At 44.5% G+C, this 20,270-nt stretch overlaps 1 protein-coding gene across 2 annotated transcripts; it reads right to left on the bottom strand.

Moving 5' to 3' along the window:
- Positions 1–2,943: 2,943 nt before the first annotated feature.
- On the bottom strand, positions 2,944–8,822 carry LOC123164645 (spermine synthase). 2 transcript variants are annotated; one of them, XM_044582190.1, is made up of 12 exons: positions 8,616–8,822; positions 6,970–7,187; positions 6,813–6,857; positions 6,030–6,106; positions 5,818–5,940; positions 5,505–5,609; positions 5,350–5,422; positions 5,118–5,189; positions 4,783–4,978; positions 3,783–3,912; positions 3,559–3,633; positions 2,944–3,291 (listed from the first exon to the last, which is right to left on the bottom strand). In XM_044582190.1, exons 2-12 carry the CDS (start codon positions 7,154–7,156, stop codon positions 3,217–3,219), a joined length of 1,158 nt encoding a protein of 385 aa, XP_044438125.1. In that variant the 5' UTR covers positions 7,157–7,187; positions 8,616–8,822; the 3' UTR covers positions 2,944–3,216. The 2 variants fall into 2 exon arrangements, with proteins under 2 accessions (XP_044438125.1, XP_044438126.1); XM_044582191.1 differs by lacking the exon at positions 8,616–8,822 and adding an exon at positions 8,260–8,544.
- Between the last annotated feature and the right edge of the window lie 11,448 nt (positions 8,823–20,270).

Raw genomic sequence — 20,270 nt, 5'->3', positions numbered from 1 at the left:
TGAAGAAAGAAGAACTCGGGTCGGATTCGTATTCGCGTAGAAAATAGATCTGAAAATCATTGTGCTCATCGGAGGTTTCCCGGAGTTTGGACGGTCTGATCGAGCTGAAATTTTAAGGGGTGGTAGATATAGGAATTCCGCAGCTGATCAACGGTTGGATCTTCCAAACGATGTCCGAGCTAGACACTGGACTCCTCGCACTAAACTCGTCCAGATTCCCGTCCAGATTCGACATGGCTGGTATATCTGAGATCGCCGGAGGTTCCTCCATCGGAACGTGACAAAATTTTACAGAGCTATTGTAGACTCAATTCCGCACAATTCCACCAAGGCAATCGTCATAGAGATGCCCGAGGAGGCGGTGGCGGCGGATACAAGTTCGTTGTCCAGAAAAACAGCACGGTTTCTTGAGGGCAATGTTGACGTTGAGCCCCCGAGCTCCATGGATGATTCCTCCATGATCTTGATAGAGATCGGAGTTGATGTTGATGAAGGCCCTCGTCCGAACATGACGATCTGACGTGAAGCACAGTCCTCGGCCGAGCCAAGGTGACCAGTCGAGCTGGTGATGAAGATGCCGACGTCGCAGTTGATCTGCAGACGAGCCATTGATCCTTTGTCGATCTCACAGCGGAATTCTCAATGAAAGCACCATTGTCGGTGTCAAAACCGGCAGACCTCGGGGTAGGGGGTCCCGAGCTATGGATTATTGGATCAATGGTAACAGGAACGAAGGAGACAGTGTTTACCCAGGTTCGGACCCTCTTAATGGAGGTAAAACCCTACGTCATGCTCTTTTGGAATTGTTTGGATTGCTTACCACATGTATCACGTGGTCCTACGTCCTGCTCTTGTTTATATTGATGGAGTATCAAGTACAGAGTTGATCTACCTCGAGATCGTATATTCTGGTCTAAACCCTAATGGTATGGCAAATGTCATAATAATCTATCGACTAGCCTGGCCTCGGCTTATATAACGTACCAGAGGCCTAGGATAACAAGAGTCCTAGTCGAATACGTTGGTGGAGAGGAGTCCTTGTCTTGATCACCAAGTCTTGTGAAATATTCCTTGTATGCGGCATGGGTTGCCTGAAGTGGCCCATGAGTGAACCACCATGGGGGTCCTCGGCCCGATCCACCTGGTCGGGAGACGACGTGGTGAGTACCCCATAGTCCAGAACACCGTCAGCGGCGCCCTTTGTCGGGGACCGCGTGGCCGTCCGGTAAGATGGAACCATCCTTTCGGCGATGGAGGAGGCGAAGTGCCCCACTGCCCGTGTTCTTCTTCCGAACGGCTCGGCTTGCCGATGCCCGTCCAGATCGAGAGGAACAGCGCGGCCGGTGTGGCGGCACCCTTTTCTTGCGAGGTTTCTTTTCCCTCTTTTCTCTGTTAGGGTTAGGGTTCTTGGGGAAGGATCTTTCTTTTTCTGTGTTTCTTTTCTACCGAAGATCTTAGCCTAGCATGGCTCTGAAACCATTGATAGAACCTGTAGATCGGAGTTGGCTAGAGACTTATGGTAGTCCTACCTTCGCCTTGAGTCGATGAACCCGCCGAGGTGGCCATGGTGGATGGCTACGGCGGTGATGGCAGAGTGGGCAGTGGTGGCGGCGCTTCCCGTCAGCACTGCGCGAGGCCTAGGTCGGTAGGTGTATCAGTGGGGTGTGCGGTTGTGCGACGAACCTCGTGTTGCGTGCCGCCGGCCCCACCTCTTTATATTGTGCAGGTGATAGGGGCCCGTCAACCATTGTGGGTTGGGCGCCCCCGATCAGGGCGCGGATTTATGGGCCCACACGGGAGGAGATCAACCTAACACTCTGTGGACATACTATGCCCATCGTTGCCATTGTTATGCGCGCTTTGCCCTCTGGTGGCGGTGAGAGGGGTTGGAGAAACTGGAGACTGCTAGCTCTTATGTGTTCGCGAGCCGTGAGAGATGGCCTCGTACATCCCGACACTATCCTTTGAGTGACATTATTTGTCCGTCGAATATGAGGTGCCTATGGCAACTTCATCAATCTCAGGATTTGTCGGCTCGGTGTCTTCGAGGTGCTCATAGAGTACGGTGTGTGCGTGCGTGCACGCATATGGGTAAGTGCATACGTGTTTCGTCTGCATATGCATTGTGTTTCTAAAATAAAAAGTGAATATAAGATATATTTTTGCAATGTCAAACTTTGTAACTTTGATCAAGTTTATAGAAATATGAATATTTACAACATGAAATATATAACTTATGAAAATATATTTCACGATGATTCTAATGGTGCTGATTTGTAGTGTAACATTGATATTTTCTTCTATAAATTTGATTGAAGTTCACTATAATTTAAGAAACAAGGAGTACTTAATAAATTGTAATTCACAACCTAAAACAAGAACCAGTGTTAGGTAGTATGTGACCAGATAAATTGATAATGGCGATTTATCCTCATGAGGCAATTCAATGGTTGAAAATGATGCCGTGTAGCTGTTCCTTATTGGCGCAATCAACACGGGTAAGGGCATGCTTGGTTTGTGGACTAAGGTTGGCACATCGTCTAACTTTAGTTATTTTCACATCATTAAGTGTTTAGTTCATTGCCACGATATGGCTTGTCACACTCTTTTACTTATATACTCCCTCCGTCCGAAAATATTTGTCATTAAAATAGATAAAAAAGGATATATCTAGAACTAAAATACATCTAGATACATCTCCTTTTATCTATTTTGATGACAAATATTTCTGGACGGAGGGAGTAGTATATACTCCCTCCGTCTTAAAATAAGTGTCTTAACCTTAGTACAACTTTGTACTAAAGTTAGTACAAAGTTAAGACACTTATTTTGGAATGGAGGGATGTTCTCTTTTTTTTTATCAATCGGATGTGTATAGACATGTTGATATGTCAAAAACTCATAACATAGCCGGTCCTGCTACTTGAACCACGAGAGCACACGTAACAATGAAACATCATACTATTACAGATCAGGGTAACACATCACACATTCACTTCTGTTCGCTCCTTTATTCACCAACTATAACACACCATACACACTCAGTGACATTCTACTCTCAGTTCTGCCACGCAACTATGCTAGAGCACCACAGAATCATGTAACTACTGAAATAAAACCTGGTAGTAAAGGACAGGCATGGAACGCGGATGTACAGCGCGGCGGGTCTCGTCGGGGAAGATGAATAGCATACGAGCATGGGCATCTGCCCACAGTCTAGGAAGCGGTAATTGCGCTGTCCCGCATTACCTTCATCTTCACTGGTTTTGCTGCTGGCTTCTCCGGTTTCTCCTGTCATGGGTTGAAATAGCAAAAGGACCAATGAGTTCTTCATTGCAACAATCTGAATTTACTAGTCTGCAGGTTTTTCTTTCTGCAAATCACTAGTCTGTAGATCGATAAACTCATTTGCATGTTAATTCAAATTTGGTTTGTAAACTATATATAATTGCCGCAATCAGTGGGAGCCTAGACCCTCCCTGTGTTGTGAAGGATGAAAATACAAAACACTGTAAAGAGACAAAATGCAGACAAGGGAAGAGTAACTATATAACTTACCTTTTCAGTGGAAGTGTTATATGCCTCCAGCTCCCTCTTTACAAACGTTGGCAGAATAAAAGCAGCCCTATGAATCTGTTATGAACAAGTAAAAAATGAGTTGATGTCTAACTATTGCACCGCAAAATAAATATTGGAAGTGTTGCATCGTTGTGGCAATAAAGAGCATCTTTTTAGGCAAAAGAAGAACAAACAGGGAGGTTGTCAAAGGCAGAAGGCGAAACCTCTGAATTGTAAAATCTCATCTCTCGTCCATCTTTAGTAGCTCCTTCAATTTTCTCGATTGGGTTCACAGGAGTCAGGAAGTCCACCGGTGGACCGTCCTTCGCGCATAGCAAAAATCCAATGACACCACTACAAATTCAAGTATTTAGATGGTTAGCTTATATAAATATGAAATGGGTACGCATATAACTCTAAACAATGGGCAGCTACAGCTAACTGATAAATTACTTATACTCTGCACCACCAAATGTTAGGAAAGAAATAAGAGAGTTAACATACGTGAGCAGAGTCCAGCTGCTAAAACGGAGATGGTGGTAAGGAGTATCCTAGAACTAGGAAGGGTCAGTATGCTAATTGGCTAACATACAAACTATTTCTCCATTCAGTTGGCACATGAAGACTAGTAGCTTATAGTAAGTATTTCAAATGATTGATGCTTTTTCTTCAGCTTCTGCTCAACCTCAAGAAAATTAGCTCAAATTTAGGACGTTTTGCCTACACTGCTTTTAGTGCCAACAACAGCCACTTCAACTTGGCAGCAACAGATATATAGATGAAAAACTTACATTCTGTACTTGAGGATAATATGAACATGTATTATCTCAACTGTGGACTGTATTTTTCATAAATTATTTTCAGGAATGCTTCATAGGTAGTACTACGATATAATTGGGTGTGACTTTGTATTCCCAAATACGCTAGTTTCTACTCCCTCCATTCCTAAATATAAGTCTCTGTAGAGTTTTCACTATGGACTACATAGGGAGCAAAATGAGTGAATCTATACTCTAAATTACGTCTATATACATCCGTATGTAGTCCGCATTGAAATCTCTGAAAAGACTTATATTTAGGAACGGAGGAAGTAAGTATTTGAGAGCGGAGACTGAACAATAAAATAAAACCTGAAATATGCATGCATAAAATATAACAAGAAATGGATACATCGAAGTTAAAGTTAGAAAAGGCTAGAACAGATGATGCAGAGAAGTAGAGAACCTAGGATATGTCGGAACACTCGCCCAGGCATAGTGCACGCCACCCTTGAATACCTCCCGACAGATAGAAAGCATATCCTGGATTAGATGTGTGTGCAGCCACATACTTTCAGCTAGATTAGAAAGAACACCGCCAGGCTTTAAAGCCCTAGCAATTGTCTGAAAGAAGGGCTTCTCCACAAGCTCCTGAGCTGGCCCTGTAAATGTGACGTCAAAGAAAATTTCAAGTATATAAACAAAAGAACCATGTAAGTCAACCCTACAGGAATGAAATTTTGATCTCCTTAATTAAAATAAAAGGGCTGCAGGTATGGTGTAGTAATAGCAAGAACTCACCAATTGGGTCTGATGAATCAACAATAATGGCATCGTATTTTCCTTCTGGAGAATTTCTCAAGAACTCCACAGCTGCAAAACCAATGCAAGTTTGCTATGAAATTTACAAAAATAAAGACCAGCAGTCAACAGACATGACGCCAAGTTTGAGATGCTATAAAAAAGGGGATTATGCACTATGATCTGTGAACATTATACGGAATACCACCAGCTTAACAAATTCTTAACATACCATCACCAACATGAAGTCGGACACGAGGGTCTTTATATCCAACATACAGACGTGGGAAAAAATCTTTACAAACCTGCATCGATTCGAAGGCATAGATCAGAATACGATTATTCAGATTATTACACTTTAAAGAAGAATCAAGAGATGGTTCTTACATCAATAACTAGCTGATCAATCTCGCATATGTCTATAGTCTCCACTGAGTCATGCTTGGCTATTTCTCGTAGTACACCACCATCACCACCCCCGACAACCAAAACCTGCGTGAGAGTAAAGTGAAATTTTTTTGTATGAAGATTTCAGGGACTTTATAGAAGAATCTATGCGACAACTCCAAATAATTCAGTAACTGCACATAAAAAGAAGATTCTGTCTGCTGTAGTACCTGGAGTATATGCTCCAGGTCAATTTAAATGATAAATCCAATAAGTTGACAGCATATTTTATGGCTGAGAATAAAATACATACATTTTTAGGAGATGGAATTGAGCACAGTGCAAGGTGAGTAACCATTTCCTGGTATGCACATTCATCCTTGTCAGTCAGCTGAACAATTCCATCGAGCACAAGGACATTCCCATAGGTTGAAGACTGCATACACAATGTAACACGTTATACATTACTATGTCCAGCGGACTCAGACCAACGTACATGCACACAATCAGAAGACCAAGAATAACCTCGAATACTAAAACTTCTTGGTATGGCGATTTCCCCTGGTACAAAATCTTCTCTACTTTCAACGAATGAGCCTCCCCTGTATAGAAGAAGTAATTCTGGTTACAACAGCAAGTAAATTACTTCAGTACTATGCTGGGTAGAGACCAAGGAATTTTCATAGACAATGCACGTACTAGAAACAGCATAACAAAGAAGCAAGATGGTGCAAAGAACCTCAAGCAGTAAAAGCTATAATGCCGTTTCATAACTTCAAATATGCAGTCTACTCTTTTTCCTGAACGGGATGGAGTGTACTAAAAATCTTATAGGGACACAAATGTTGATCTTGAGGTCCCAATCTACTTGGATAATGCGACCCTAAGTACAAACAGGAATTGCCAAGAAAAGTGAAACGAATATGGGGCTTTCAGTTACCATATCATCCTAGGATGGATTATTCCATCATGGAATCATTGCATTATTTTGCTGGGAAGCGTTTGTTATTTTCTACCAGTGAAGTGGTGACGGACCAACGCATTCCATTCCGCAAACCAAACAAGTAGGTTACATTAAAAGCTAGGATCGATGGTATATTTACCATCCAGTTCCTTGAAGCAAACAATCTTACAGTTTCTGCTGCGAAAAAGGTTACAACAGATCTGGATGTTTAGGAGCATTCTAGAATTACTTTTATCTGTGAAATAATTGTGACTTTCATAGTAAAAGGGACAGCACTTGCAAAAGGATTATTTGAGGGGAAACATGGTGAAATAACATGGGTGGACCATGAATCAGGGAAATACCAGGCCACATTGGATTGTTGAAGTACTGCGCTTTGCTTGGTTTACCTGAACATACATCAAATTGGTTTTCAATATCAGAAGAGCACAAAATTAGCATGCCTCTACATTTACAATTCCTAGAAATGCAATAACACAGCAACAATCTGAACATACGTACCAGAGCGTGAGCGGGTTCCTGTGAACCACCCGGACACCACAGTTGCGTGGCACTTGGCCTCGGATTCCGGCGCAGCAGCCTGCGCCTTGACACAGCAAGGAGGCAGTGGCTTGCAGGAGCCATCATCCGCACTTCCCTTTGTCTGTGCTGCCGCTGCAGAAACATTTCTTGCGCCTCCACCCTCCATGAACCCTGTTCCGCTTTAAAGTTCCCAGCCTCTGGATCAACAGCACAATACAAGGCAGGCAACAATAAGAAAAAAAAACAGTCTGGGATTTTTTTTCTTTCACTAGGTAATCAACAAAAGGTACAAAATTACTTTACAACCACGAAAGAGGAACAAACGCTAAGGTTCTAAACATGACATTCTCAAGCAAACTACTACTAGTATTATATGCGATCAACATGAATGAAAGGAAACAAATTGAACTATCGCCCTGTACTCATGCTTTCACCATCTCAGTTTTAGGCTTTAGTTGGTAGTGAACATCAGAGATTTCCCCTCGTATTTCAGTTCTCAGCAGTCTTCCACTCCTCTAGTACTTAATTAAACGAAAGTCAACAAGTTCCAATGACAACAGGGCATATGGATATGATGACACCAGCTCTGCACCTAGTGTAGGGCAATGCCAGAGCACTAAATGCGATCTGGATTGGGTGTAAGTCTTGTTTTGTGGATGTGGTTGGTTTACTAATGATTGATGAAGCTGTAGTAAAAATCCAACAAAGTTAGGTAAATCATATGACATCTAGACGTGCTTTAGCAAAACTGAAATTATGTCATGCTATTTACTGCCCCCTAACATATATTCTGGAACAGAAAGTCTAGATAAGGCATGATTGGAAACTTTGATTATACAACAAAAAAACTAACAAAACAGCACAGATCCCTACGTGGAGCAAATTTGCATCCAGTGGTGCGATAGGATGGAATCGAAGAAATCTAGAATCATTTTTTCACAAAGATGCAGAATCTTTGAATGTAACCGTGTATTGCTAAAGGAAGGGAAATTACCCCCTCAAAATCGAAAAATGCCAGAGGCGCTTTTTATATAGAAATCATCAAGCAAACCAGAGAGGCTGACTATTTTCAGCTAGTTTAAACGCAGAAAAAAAATGCAATGGTGCGGGCAGATCGAACCACTGGCAAGTAGAACCACTGGCACAAAGGACCAAGCACCTGGCGTGCACCCAGAAGAAGACGACGGGGCTGTGAACTTAAATAAACAAACGGCGTCTTTTTTGTTGGATAAAGAAAGAAAGATATCTCCAGGGCCGGGGGGCTATAACCTCGTTGGGAACACAAGCGACGACCCGGCCACGGCCACGGCCACCGCCACCGAGGAGGAAGAAGACGAACAAGGGGCGACAGGAAACATCTGGCCGTGTCCCGGGGCTAAATAGCCGCTTGGGTTGCCGGATTTAACAGCGCCGACAACAGCGGACCAATTTCACGGAATCTGCAGGGCTAAATCGAAAAAGTTTGTACGACCTCTGGACTCTAGTCAAGTCCTCTAGCGTGAAAGAACGCCCCCCTGGAAAACTTGGGCACGGCGGAGCGCCACCGTAGTCCGGAAGTGAACCTAGGCAGGCGCCAGAAGAAGAAACGAGCGCGCGCCTAGGCTGGAAGCTTTTGTAGCTCTCACCTGTTGGACGTACACGCGGACGGCGAGGGGGAGGAAGATGATGACGTGCCGCTGCTGGGAGAGAGTGGGAATGGGGTGGAGCGGGGTGGGCGAGAACAGGAGAAGCTTAAATAGGCGATCATGTGCAGTGCAAGTGCAGGCTGTGACTGGTCCTCTTCTGGCACCGTCCACGGTAGGTAGATGGGGATGGGACGGGACGGGAGCACCAAAGAAACGAAGGGCTCGTGCTTGATTTTGACGGCATTAAAAGGGCGGAATGCGATGCTCTTCTCCAGATAACCCCGCTCCAACGGATTGGATGTACCTTTCATGTGAGGTGTCTCCGCATCCGATTCTCGGAGAAAAGGGACGATGATGTCCTTGCGCACGGAAAGATGCCTGCTTTTTTCTCTCCCTTGCATGCCACTCAACTCATATCAAGAACATGGCAACTCATTCAAGCCGCAGATTTTGCTGCGTGACAGTGTGCATGCCCCTCGGTTCCCTTAAAACGAGTGCGCTTCTGAATTTGCTTCGCGATCAGCAATTATTAGGAGAGAAAGTACTTGGACACGAAGCATACATACTACTCCTACATGCGTTTCCCCTAAAAACTAAAGAAGAAGAAGAAGAAACAAACAAACGTGTGTTGCTTGAAAAATGAATAAACAAACGTGTGTTGCGTGTTAAAACAAGTGCATACTATGTGGTTAAAAATGACAAAAAATAATGGAAAAATAAATACAAGATTATTCTCGATTTTCATTTTAAAATCAGCAAAACCCACAAAGTATGTGACAAAATTACGTATAAAAGAAGAAAAGCTTTTAAACTGCACTTAACGTGATGCCTTATTTTAACAAAAATGTGAAGCGTGAATCATATATTTTTACCGTCCATAACCGTATAAAAATCAACGCCAAAAAACAACTTATGACTGCCCATGCATGGCTTGATTTCTAAAAAAGAAAAGACAAGCATGACTTGGTGGGTGACATTGTTTGCATGGGTAGATTAATGTAAAAAAGCAACTTATGTATGAATACATGCATGACTTCTGATGTTACACAAATTTAATCAAACGACTATTTAGGGCAATTCCAACGGGCCGACCTAAACGGACACCGATTTCGTCCGCTTCTTGTCCGTTTAGGTCGCCTCTCCGTGCGTCCGTGCCCGCTTTTTCATTTGGGTCTGCGAGTGCGCCCAACGGTAGCCAGACCCATTTTTGACATGTCCGCCCTGACATTTCCTCAAACACGTAGCAGGCAGGGCAGGGGAGCTCGCAGCGCGCGGGGAGGCCGACGGGCGAGCTTGAACCCCACGGCGGGGGCGGCACGGCGAGCGCGAGACCGGGCGTGGGTCGGGCGCTGCCGGGGTCGGGCGCGGCGAGGCCTGGCGCAGGAGCGGCAGGGCGCGGCGAGGCCGGGCGCAGGAGCGGCAGGGCATGGCGAGGCCGGGCACGCGACCAGGAGCGGCGGGGCGGCGCGGGGACGGTGGTGGTGGGGGGAGGGTGGCGACCAGCAGCGGTGCAGGGGACGAGGTCGGGCCGGGAGGCGGCGGGGCGTGCGAGCTTCATCGCGCAAGCTACCACGGCGAGCATGCGCGCACGCACGCAGCTGTGCACGCGGCATGCAGCAGCCACAACTGTTGGAAACGAGAGTTTTGGCAATCCTTCACGATGTATTGATCGGTGCATAGCGCACGTATATATGGAGTACAAAGTGGGCCACAACCTCAACTATACAATGACTAGGAGGTGGGCCGGGCTAAACAATATACATGCACAAACCATATGTTCAACACCCCCCGCAGTCGAAGCGTCGCCGGATACGCAAAGACTGGACCTGAACTCCTCGAAAACAGAAGTAGGCAGTCCTTTTGTCATGACATCAGCGAACTGCTGCGCCGTCGGGACGTGGAGGACCCAGATGCGCCCAAGAGCCACCTGCTCACGAACAAACTGTATGTCGAGCTCAATATGCTTCGTTCGACGATGATGGACCGGGTTGGCAGAGAGGTACACGGCGGAGACGTTGTCACAGTAGACGAGCGTGGCCTTGTGAACATCACAAAGCAACTCCTAGAGCAGCTGACGAAGCCAAGAGCATTCAGCAACGGCGTTAGCCACTGCCCGATACTCTACCTCGGCACTCGAGCGGGAGACGGTGGGCTGTCGCTTGGAGGACCAAGAGATCAGAGACGGTCCAAGGTAGACACGGTACCCCGAGATGGAGCGCTGTGTGTCCGGGCGGCCAGCCCAGTCCGCATCAGAGTAGGCGACGGTGTCGGTGGAGGCGGAGGCCGTCAGCGTAAGTCCCATGGACTGGGTGCCGCGTATGTAACGGAGGATACGCTTCACCATAGTCCAGTGAGAGTCGCGCGGAGCATGCATGTGAAGACAGACCTGCTGAGCAGCATACTGCAAGTCAGGGCGCGTCAGGGTCAGGTGCTGCAAAGCACCCACAATTGAGCGATAGAAGGCCGCATCGGATGCGGGAGAACCCTCCAGAGCGGAAACCTTGGCCTTGGTGTCGACAGGCGTGGGAGCGGGCTTGCAGTTAAGCATGCCGGCTCGATCAAGAAGCTCATGGGTGTAGCGCTGCTGGTGCAGGAAGAACCCATCTGCCCGTCGAACCACCTCAATGCCAAGGAAGTAGTGCAGGGGCCCCAAGTCCTTCAGGGCAAACTCATCGCGAAGACGAGCAGTAAGCCGCTGGAGGAGCGCGACAGTCATAAGTTGTTGGAAACAAGAGTTTTGGCAATGCTTTACGATGTATTGATCGGTGCATAGCGCACGTATATATGGAGTACAAAGTGGACCACAACCTCAACTATACAATGACTAGGAGGTGGGCCAGGCTATACAATATACATGCACAAACCATATGTTCAACAACAACTAGCTAGCTAGCATGCGCGACGCGGCCGCCGTCGAGTACGTCTACGCGAGCGCGGCCATGGCGAGCGGTGCCTGCGACGAGTTGTTGCCGCTGCGTGGAGAGAGGCCGCGAGCTTGGTAGGGCAGCGGCAGGGCAGCGCGAGCGCGCCGGCGCGGCAAGGCGAGCGCGGCGAGGTCGTTGAGAGCATGGGGTCGCGCGCTCACGCGTGTTCTCATTGTGGAGGTGCGCCGCCTGTGCGGCGAGGTTGTCGAGAGCATCCACTCCTCATATCCATCTCCTCCGTGCCCGATGCGGTCGCCATGGCCGCCGCCGTCGACAGCGAGCGCGTGCTCCCGCTCCCGCTGGAGGACGCCGTGGGCGCCCACGAAGCCTTCCTCGGCGTTGCCCCGACTCCGGTGCTTCTCCGGCACTGCCCCGGCCCCTGATCCCTGCTAGCTCGCGACGGAGGCCGAAGCGGCCAGCGGCGGGGCACTGTGGGAGAAAAAGGGAGGAGAGATACGGGGGTGGGATGGGTGGGTGGCCCCTCGATGACAGATGGGCCAGTGCTCGCATGCAGCGGACGGAGGCGGACGAGAAGGCCACATAAAACGTTTTGTGTCCGCCGCGGACCCAAATGTGACCCAAATTTGGGCCGGATATGGGTCCGAGCGGACACAAAACAGACAGCGGATGGACGCTATGTCCAGTTGGATCGCCCCTTTGGGCCAAGTTTTGTGTTCGGATGATCTAAACGGACAAAATGAGTCACACGGCTGGAGTTGCTCTTAAGGTGGCATGGAAGCACGCATGTGTGCTGAGAAATCTAGTGGTGGGAACTAACTATTTGGATATAGAAGATTGTGGGTCGGCTTGTCTAAGATTGTGGCTACGGGATGTAATGAAGGCAAGATACACATTATAGTCTAGGATTTTATTCATGTGTGCTCCGTGTCTTGCGGGCTTCTACATCACCGTCATTCTTTACTACCGTATCATTCTAAAATCTGATTGCCTATTTGTTCACCCCTTTTTATCTAACCACCCTTCAGACGCCTTCTTTGGTCATTCTTTTTTAAATAAAAGCTCAGGGTTGCCCAACTTTGCAGAGTTTTTTTTTGCGGCAGAGTTTAGCTGGGTGAAAATCAGGAGGGGCTCTAACAAAGTGGTGCGCAAGATTGTGAAGTTCGTTTTAGTTTTTTTCTTCTGATGGTGTGTTTGTGGATGGTGTTTCATCCTACATGACGGCTTCTATAAATGATGATTGTATGAATTTTGTCAAATAATATATGTTCCAAAAAAGGATAGTTTAAATTGTTGTTAAAAAAACTATGTCTTTGTCCATTGTCTTCCATCCAACGTTGATAACATTACAACATAAAAGTACCCGGTTAAAACAACTAAACGAGTATTCATTAAAAACGTGAAAACTAACATCCAATACACAAAAATGTTTGGTCAAGATCAATCTCACCACCATCCTATCCATTCTTCTTTGCATTTACAACAACACAATCATTTCGTAATCAACCTCTGCGACCCCTATCATTCGATCCATGCATATAAGTACTATCCAAACTACAATATATTTCTTAACCAGGTCTTCAAAATAATAGCAACATTGAATATGCGTTGGACATAAAACATTTCCAATTCTTTCCAATAATCGATTGAAAAGTTTATTAAGATTTTTTACCATACTCTTTATTCATGGAGGTTTTATCTGGCTTTCAGTGAGTTTGCTGTGGTTTCATGATTTATATTTGAAATTTATAAGAAGCGTCAATCAAAATCCAATTGCCTCTGTGAGCCCTTATCGAGACACCAAACATATCAGTGAAAAGGTGACCTAAAAAACCTGCAATAGAAGTTTTAAAACTATGTGATCTCAATCAACCTCACTTAAACCTCCTTGAAGCACCGGCTGTGAAACATTCTGTGCTACATTGTTATGTGCAAGGAGGAAGACATATAAGGTATTATGCATGTAAGCATAATGATCAAGTCATGATTTTTGTTGTGAAGTGCGTGGAATTGATAGGGTACTAACTTAAACGACTTACTCCACATTCAATGGTTCATGTGTTGGTCTTCACCTTTTCCACTGGAGATGTGGTTTCACGAGATACTCTCTATGTTGCACCTTATTCTCGAGGAGGCTTGGCTGGCTGTACGGGACTTTAGTGTTCACGTGTCATTTTTATTCATGGTTGGACTTTCATGCAAGTCAGAAACAACTAAGGGTTGGAAGTGGTTCCCCTAATGTAATTTTCATAAGGAAGGTACGTCCCACATCCACCATACAATCCTCACCCAATATTATTCATTTTCCGATCCCTATTGGGTGACTTATTTACTCTTCATTGCCCCATGTTCAATCTCCATCCAAATGCGCATACCTATACCGGAGCAATATTTGAGACATAAGGGACACATATCATATACTTTTGTCAATATTTGGAATGCAACCTAGAGTATATATTTTGAGAAATTTATATAGCTATGTTGATCAACTAAGCACATTATAATTGATCACATAAACTGAAATGAGCACAAATAAAAAATAGACCAATGAACCCAAAGTTGCGTCAGGATTCTTCAGTGTAATGATGTTTAATTCTAATAAGGTTTTCACCTAAAAGAAAGGGTTGATAAATACAAAGCTTTCGATAATATAGTAGAGTAATCAAGATTAAAACTACACATTAGGGATTGACCGAAGGCAAAAGATAGATCCCACGACTTCGAAAATTTGGAAAATCCAGTGGAGGCGCTAGGTAGCGGAGCAACATCTGTCACTGAATGCCACATCATGATTCATGTTACCTTTTCTCCATTTATGTCAAATGATTGAAACCAATGCATACTATAGAGCACTGATACGTCTTCAATGTATTTATAATTTGTGAAGTATTCATGCCATGTCCACAATAATTTTATATGGTTTTGGTGCACTTTTATATGATTTCATGGACTAACATATTAACCTAGTGCCCAGTGCCAGTTGTTTTCTGCTTGTTTTTGGTTTCTAGAAAATCCATATCAAATGAAGTCAAAACGTGAAGAAACTTTTTGACGGTTTTTTTCTGGAAGGAAAGAGTCCCGGGAAGTTCGAGGGAGTACCAAAAGACTCACGGGGGCCCCACAAGGCAACAGAGCGCGCCCTCGGGGGGGTAGGCGCTCCCAGATGCCTTGTGGTCCCCCTGCGGCACCTCTTTCACGTGATTCCAACACTGAAAATTCTTATATATTCGAAAACCCCCGAAAGTTAACATAGATGAGTTTTTCCGCCACCGCAAGCCTCGGTTCCGAAGCGACCTCATCCGGAGCTCCGTTCTGGCACCCTGCCGAAGGGGGGAAGTCATCATTGGAGGCCATCTTCATCATCCCTGCTGCTTCCATGATGAGGCGGGAGTAGTTCACCCCCAGGGTTGAGGATATGTACCAATAGCTATGTGTTTGATCTCTCTCTCTCTTGTGATCTTGATAGGACACGATCTTGATGTACCATGAGATCTATTAATATAGTTGGATCATATGGTGTTCTTCCCTCTCTATCTTGTTGTGATGAATTGAGTCTTTCCCTTTGAGGTTTAATTATTATCGGATTGAATATTTTGGATTTGAGATAACCTGATGTATGTCTTGCATGTGGATACCTGTGGTGACAATGGGGTATTCTATTGAGTTACTTAATGTATGTTTTGGTAATCAACTTGCGGATTCCTGATGTGACATTAGGGTAATATAGGCACATAGGTTGATACACGTTTTCATCCTACTTTCTCGGGTAGAAACGCTGGGGTAATCTTTAAAGTTCTTTGTGTTGGATTGAATACTATGAATCTGAAATTGTTTGATGCATATCGAATAATTAACTCATGGATACTTTTGTGACATTGGAGTATCTAGGTGACATTAGAGTTGATTGATACGTATCATATGGTGTTATTGTAGTACGATCTCTATGACTGTTTGTGACACCTATAGGGATGTCTCAATAGATTGATCGGAAAGATAACTTTGAGGTGGTTTACTACCTACAACAATTTCATCTTATGTTCTCAGCTATCGATAAGAACCTCAGAGTGATTCTTTGTCGCACGTTGAGGAGTTGTTATATGATTCAATTATGTTAGCACTTTGAGAGATTGCACCAGTGAAAGTATGAACCCTAGGCCTTGTTTCCAAGCATTGAAATACCATTTGTGCTCACTTTTGTTACTTGCTACCATGTTGTTTGTATCATTTCAGATTATAAAAACCTATTACTATCTACTACACTTGTATCACCATCTCCTTGCCAAAACTAGTGCACTGCTACTTGTGAGCTGCGTTGGGATTTTCCCCGAAGAGGAAGGGTGAAGCAATATAGTAGCTGATAAGTAATTCCCTCAGTGAGAACCAAGGTTATCGAACCAAAAGGAGAACCACGCAAATCCTAATAGTACCTGCACACACAAGAGCAAATACTTGCACCCAACGAGGGCAAGAGGGTTGTCAATCCCCTTGAACTCGTTACTTTTTGACTATAAACAGTAGGGTAAAAACCCCACTGCAATTTTTATTAAAATAATAAGACAGAAACAAAGAAGGAGCCTGAAGGGCTTGAGCTAAGCCCAAAGAAAAGAGAAGAAAAATAAAATAAACTAGAAAAAACTAAAAAAGAGCTACTAAAAGAGCTAAAAGAACCTAGAAAAAAAGAACAGCTAGAAAAAAATTACAACAGGGAATCCAACCAAGCAGAGAATTGCACTTCATATTTCTTCTTCATCCTGTACTTGAGAAGTTCGAGTTCCTCTATAAATATGAATTTCCAACCTCGAAAAGATGGTGTGATATTCTCAAAGATTTTGTTGTTTCTGGATATCCATATGGCCCATGATCCCAAAATGATGATCTCCATGAAGAAATGGTAATTGAGCTTGTCTTTGAGGTCTTGATAGGCTTCTAGTACAGACAGATTTGGTGTTCTGGTGGGGCAGATAAAATCCCAACATCTGATAGCAAAAGGGTACCCCCAAAATAGGTGATGCAAAGTTTCTTCTTGCTGGCAATCTCTGACTGCACAATTATAAACTTCCAATTCAAAGTTTTTTCTTCTTAAAAGGTTCCGTGTGTTTACTCTATCATGTAGTAGCATCCAGAAAAATACTTTGTGCTTGGGTTGGCAAGAGCTTTTCCAAATCCAGGAGAAGTGAGGTGGAGTTTGTTTGTGACCAATCAGCACATTATAGGCTTTAATTAAGGAATAAAATTCATTACCCCATATGTAACTCCATGTATCCATTGCATCCAAATACTCACATTGCCTTAAAGAGATGCAGCTGTCTTCCATTTCTAAGAACTCCTCATATGCTTGTGTAGTCAGAGGCAGGTGGAATAGATCTTGAAGATATTCAGTGTTGATCACTTGTTGAACACTTGTGAGTGGGTCTCTGGCAAAGGAATATAGGTGATCAAATTTGTGTTTGAGAACATATTGATGCCACATATCATCCCAGAACAGAGCACTTCTGCCATCACCCACATTGCACCTGGCTATAGCTTTAAAATGATCAATAAGAGCCAGATTTGACTTCCACCAGAAGGAGCCCACTTTTTGATCTCATGGGAGTTGTCCATTGCTATAATAAGTTTCCCAAATCAGGTTTACCCAAGGAATATCATGTCTATTGAAGAATTTGTGGAGGTTTTTCATGAGCAGAGCTTTGTTTTGTGTGAATAATCCAAGACTCCCGAACCACCCAGATTTTTTGGTCCGCAAACTGTATGCCAGGCTAGTGGTGTTCTTCGATCTTCCATGTCAGAACTCCTCCAAAGGCAATGCCTCAAATATTTAATGATCTGGTGTTTTATAGTGATAGGTATATCCAAATAGCACATGAAGTAGACTGCTAGGGATGCCAGAACACATTTAACTAGGAGCACCTTCCCTGCCTGAGTCATAAAAGTAGAGATACCAGCAAGTCTCTTAGCAATTCTGTTGACCAGAGGCATACACTGCTCCACAGTTGGTTTATAAATCCCCAATGGAAGACCCAGATAGGTAAAAGGAAAGTGACCCCTAGCACACTTCAGAGTGTTTGTGAAAATGCTAACTCTCTCTTGTGCAATATTTATGGGTACCATGATTGATTTCCCATAATTTAGCTTTAGCCCAGTAGCTGATGCAAAGGTGTTTAATAGAGCCTTGAGGCAAACTAGCTGCCTAGCATTAGCTTGCATGAGAACCAATGTATCATCTGCATATTGGACTATGGGGAAGTCTGGGCAAGAGTTAACTTGAAGTGGTGGTGTGATTATATTTCTTCTCATGGCTTTTTTCGGGATTGATTGAAGCAAATCAGCTACCAGTACAAAAGTTAGGGTGATAGAGGGTCCCCTTGCCTTACTCCTCTTCTGCAGTAGAATTTTTTGCCAGACACTCCATTTAGCATCACAACATATGAAGCAGATGTGAAAAGTATTTGCATCCAAGAAATCCACTTCTCTCCAAATCCCTTTGCTCTTAGAATGTCAATAATAGCTTGGTGTTCAATAGTGTCAAAAGCCTTTTCAAAATCCAGCTTGATTACTAACATTTCTTCTTGGTTGAACTCGTTACTTGCAAGGATCAAATCTGGTAGTGGTAGATAGATAAATTGCAAAACAAAAGAAAACTAAATAAATTGTAGCAAGGTATTTTTAGTTTTAGTAACATGATAAAGATAGGCCTGAGGGCCATAGTTTTCACTAGAGGCTTCCCTCTCATAAATGGCAAATGGTGGGTAGACAAATTATTGTTGGGCAATTAATAGAAAAACACATAGTCATGACGTTAGGCAATGATCATGTATAGGCATCACATATGTGACAAGTAGACCGACTCATGCCTGCATCTACTACTATTACTCCACTCCGAGAGTGCTTCTATACTTGCCTATCTACATATTAAGTTCATAACAAACAGAGTAATGCATGAGGTATGATGACATGATGTAGATGAAGGAAGTATGCCCTAGAGGCAATAATAAAGTTGTTATTTATATTTCCTTATATCATGATAAATGTTTATCATTCATGCTAGAATTTTATTAACCAGAAACTTAGTACATGTGTGAATACATAGACAAACAGAGTGTCACTAGTATGCCTCTACTTGACTAGCTCGTTGAATCAAAGATGGTTAAGTTTCCTAGCCATAGACATGAGTTGTCATTTGATCAACGGGATCACATCATTAGAGAATGATGTGATTGACTTTACCCATTCCGTTAGCTTAGCACTTGATCATTTAGTATGTTGCTATTGCTTTCTTCATGACTTATACATGTTCCTATGACTATAAGATTATGCAACTCCCGAATACCGGAGGAACACCTTGTGTGCTATCAAACGTCACAACGTAACTGGGTGATTATAAAGATGCTCTACAGGTGTCTCCGAAGGTGTTTGTTGGGTTGGCATAGATCGAGATTAGGATTTGTCACTCCGAGTATCGGAAAGGTATCTCTGGGCCCTCTCGGTAATGCACATCACTATAAGCCTTGCAAGCAATGTAACTAATGAGTTAGTTGCGGGATGATGCATTACGGAACAATTAAAGAGACTTGCCGGTAACGAGATTGAACTAGGTATTGAGATACCGATGATCGAATCTCGGGCAAGTAACATACCGATGATAAAGGGAACAACGTATGTTGTTATGCAGTTTGACTGATAAAGATCTTCGTAGAATATGTAGGAGCCAATATGAGCATCCAGGTTCCGCTGTTGGTTATTGACCGGAGATAAGTCTCGATCATGTCTACATAGTTCTCGAACCCGTAGGGTCCGCACGCTTAACGTTTGGTGACGATCGGTATTATGACTTTATGTGTTTTGATGTACCGAAGGTTGTTAGGAGTCCCGGATGAGATTAGGGACATGGCGGGGAGGCTCGAAATGTTCGAGACATAAAGATCGATATATTGGAAGGCTATATTCGGACATTGGAAAGGTTCTGAGTGGTTTGGGTATTTATCGGAGTACCGGAGAGTTATGGGAATTCGTCGGGGAGTATATGGGCCTTATTGGGCTTTAGGGGGAGAGAGAGGGGCTGCCTAGGGTAGGCCGCGCGCCCCCCAAGGCCTAGTCCGAATCAGACCAGGGGGTGGGGCGGCGCCCCCTCCTTCCTTCTCTTCTCTCTTCCGCTTCCTTCTCTCCTACTCCTACTACTTGGAAGGGGGGGAATCCTACTCCCGGTGGGAGTAGGACTCCCCAGGGCGTGCCATAGTAGAGGGCCAGCCCTCCCCTCCTCCACTCCTTTATATATGGGGGAGGGGGCACCCCATAGAGACACAAGTTGATCATTGATCTCTTAGCCGTGCGCGGTGCCCCCATCCACCATAATCCACCTTGGTCATATCGTCGTAGTGCTTAGGCGAAGCCCTGCGCCGGTAGCTTCATCATCACTGTCATCACACCGCCGTGCTGACGAAGCTCTCCCTCGACACTCTGCTGGATCGTGAGTTCGTGGGACGTCACCGAGCCGAACGTGTGCAGATCGCGTAGGTGTCGTACTTTCGGTGCTAGGATCGGTCGATCGTGAAGACGTATGACTACATCAACCGTGTTGTCATAACGCTTCCGCTTATAGTCTACGAGGGTACGTAGACAACACTCTCCCCTCTCGTTGCTATGCATCACCATGATCTTGCGTGTGCGTATGATTTTGTTTGAAATTACTACGTTCCCCAACAGTGGCATCCGAGCCAGGTTTATGCGTAGATGTTATATGCATGAGTAGAACACAAGTGTGTTGTGGGCGATACTA

The sequence above is a fragment of the Triticum aestivum genome, chromosome 7D (assembly GCF_018294505.1).
Source record: "Triticum aestivum cultivar Chinese Spring chromosome 7D, IWGSC CS RefSeq v2.1, whole genome shotgun sequence".
Taxonomy (NCBI): Eukaryota; Viridiplantae; Streptophyta; class Magnoliopsida; order Poales; family Poaceae; genus Triticum; species Triticum aestivum.
The sequence above is the reverse complement of the archived record's forward strand: the minus strand, read 5'-3'. Positions and strand labels throughout refer to the sequence as shown.

Coding starts and splice junctions, on each gene's coding strand:
- LOC123164645 (XM_044582190.1), bottom strand. CDS start 7,156: ATGGAGGGTGGAGGCGCAAGAAATGTTTCTGCAGCGGCAGCACAGACA. Junction 5,610..5,817: donor CAATTCCATCTCCTAAAAAT/GTATGTATTTTA, acceptor ACTCTCACGCAG/GTTTTGGTTGTCGGGGGTGG. Junction 4,979..5,117: donor TGATTCATCAGACCCAATTG/GTGAGTTCTTGC, acceptor TCACATTTACAG/GGCCAGCTCAGGAGCTTGTG.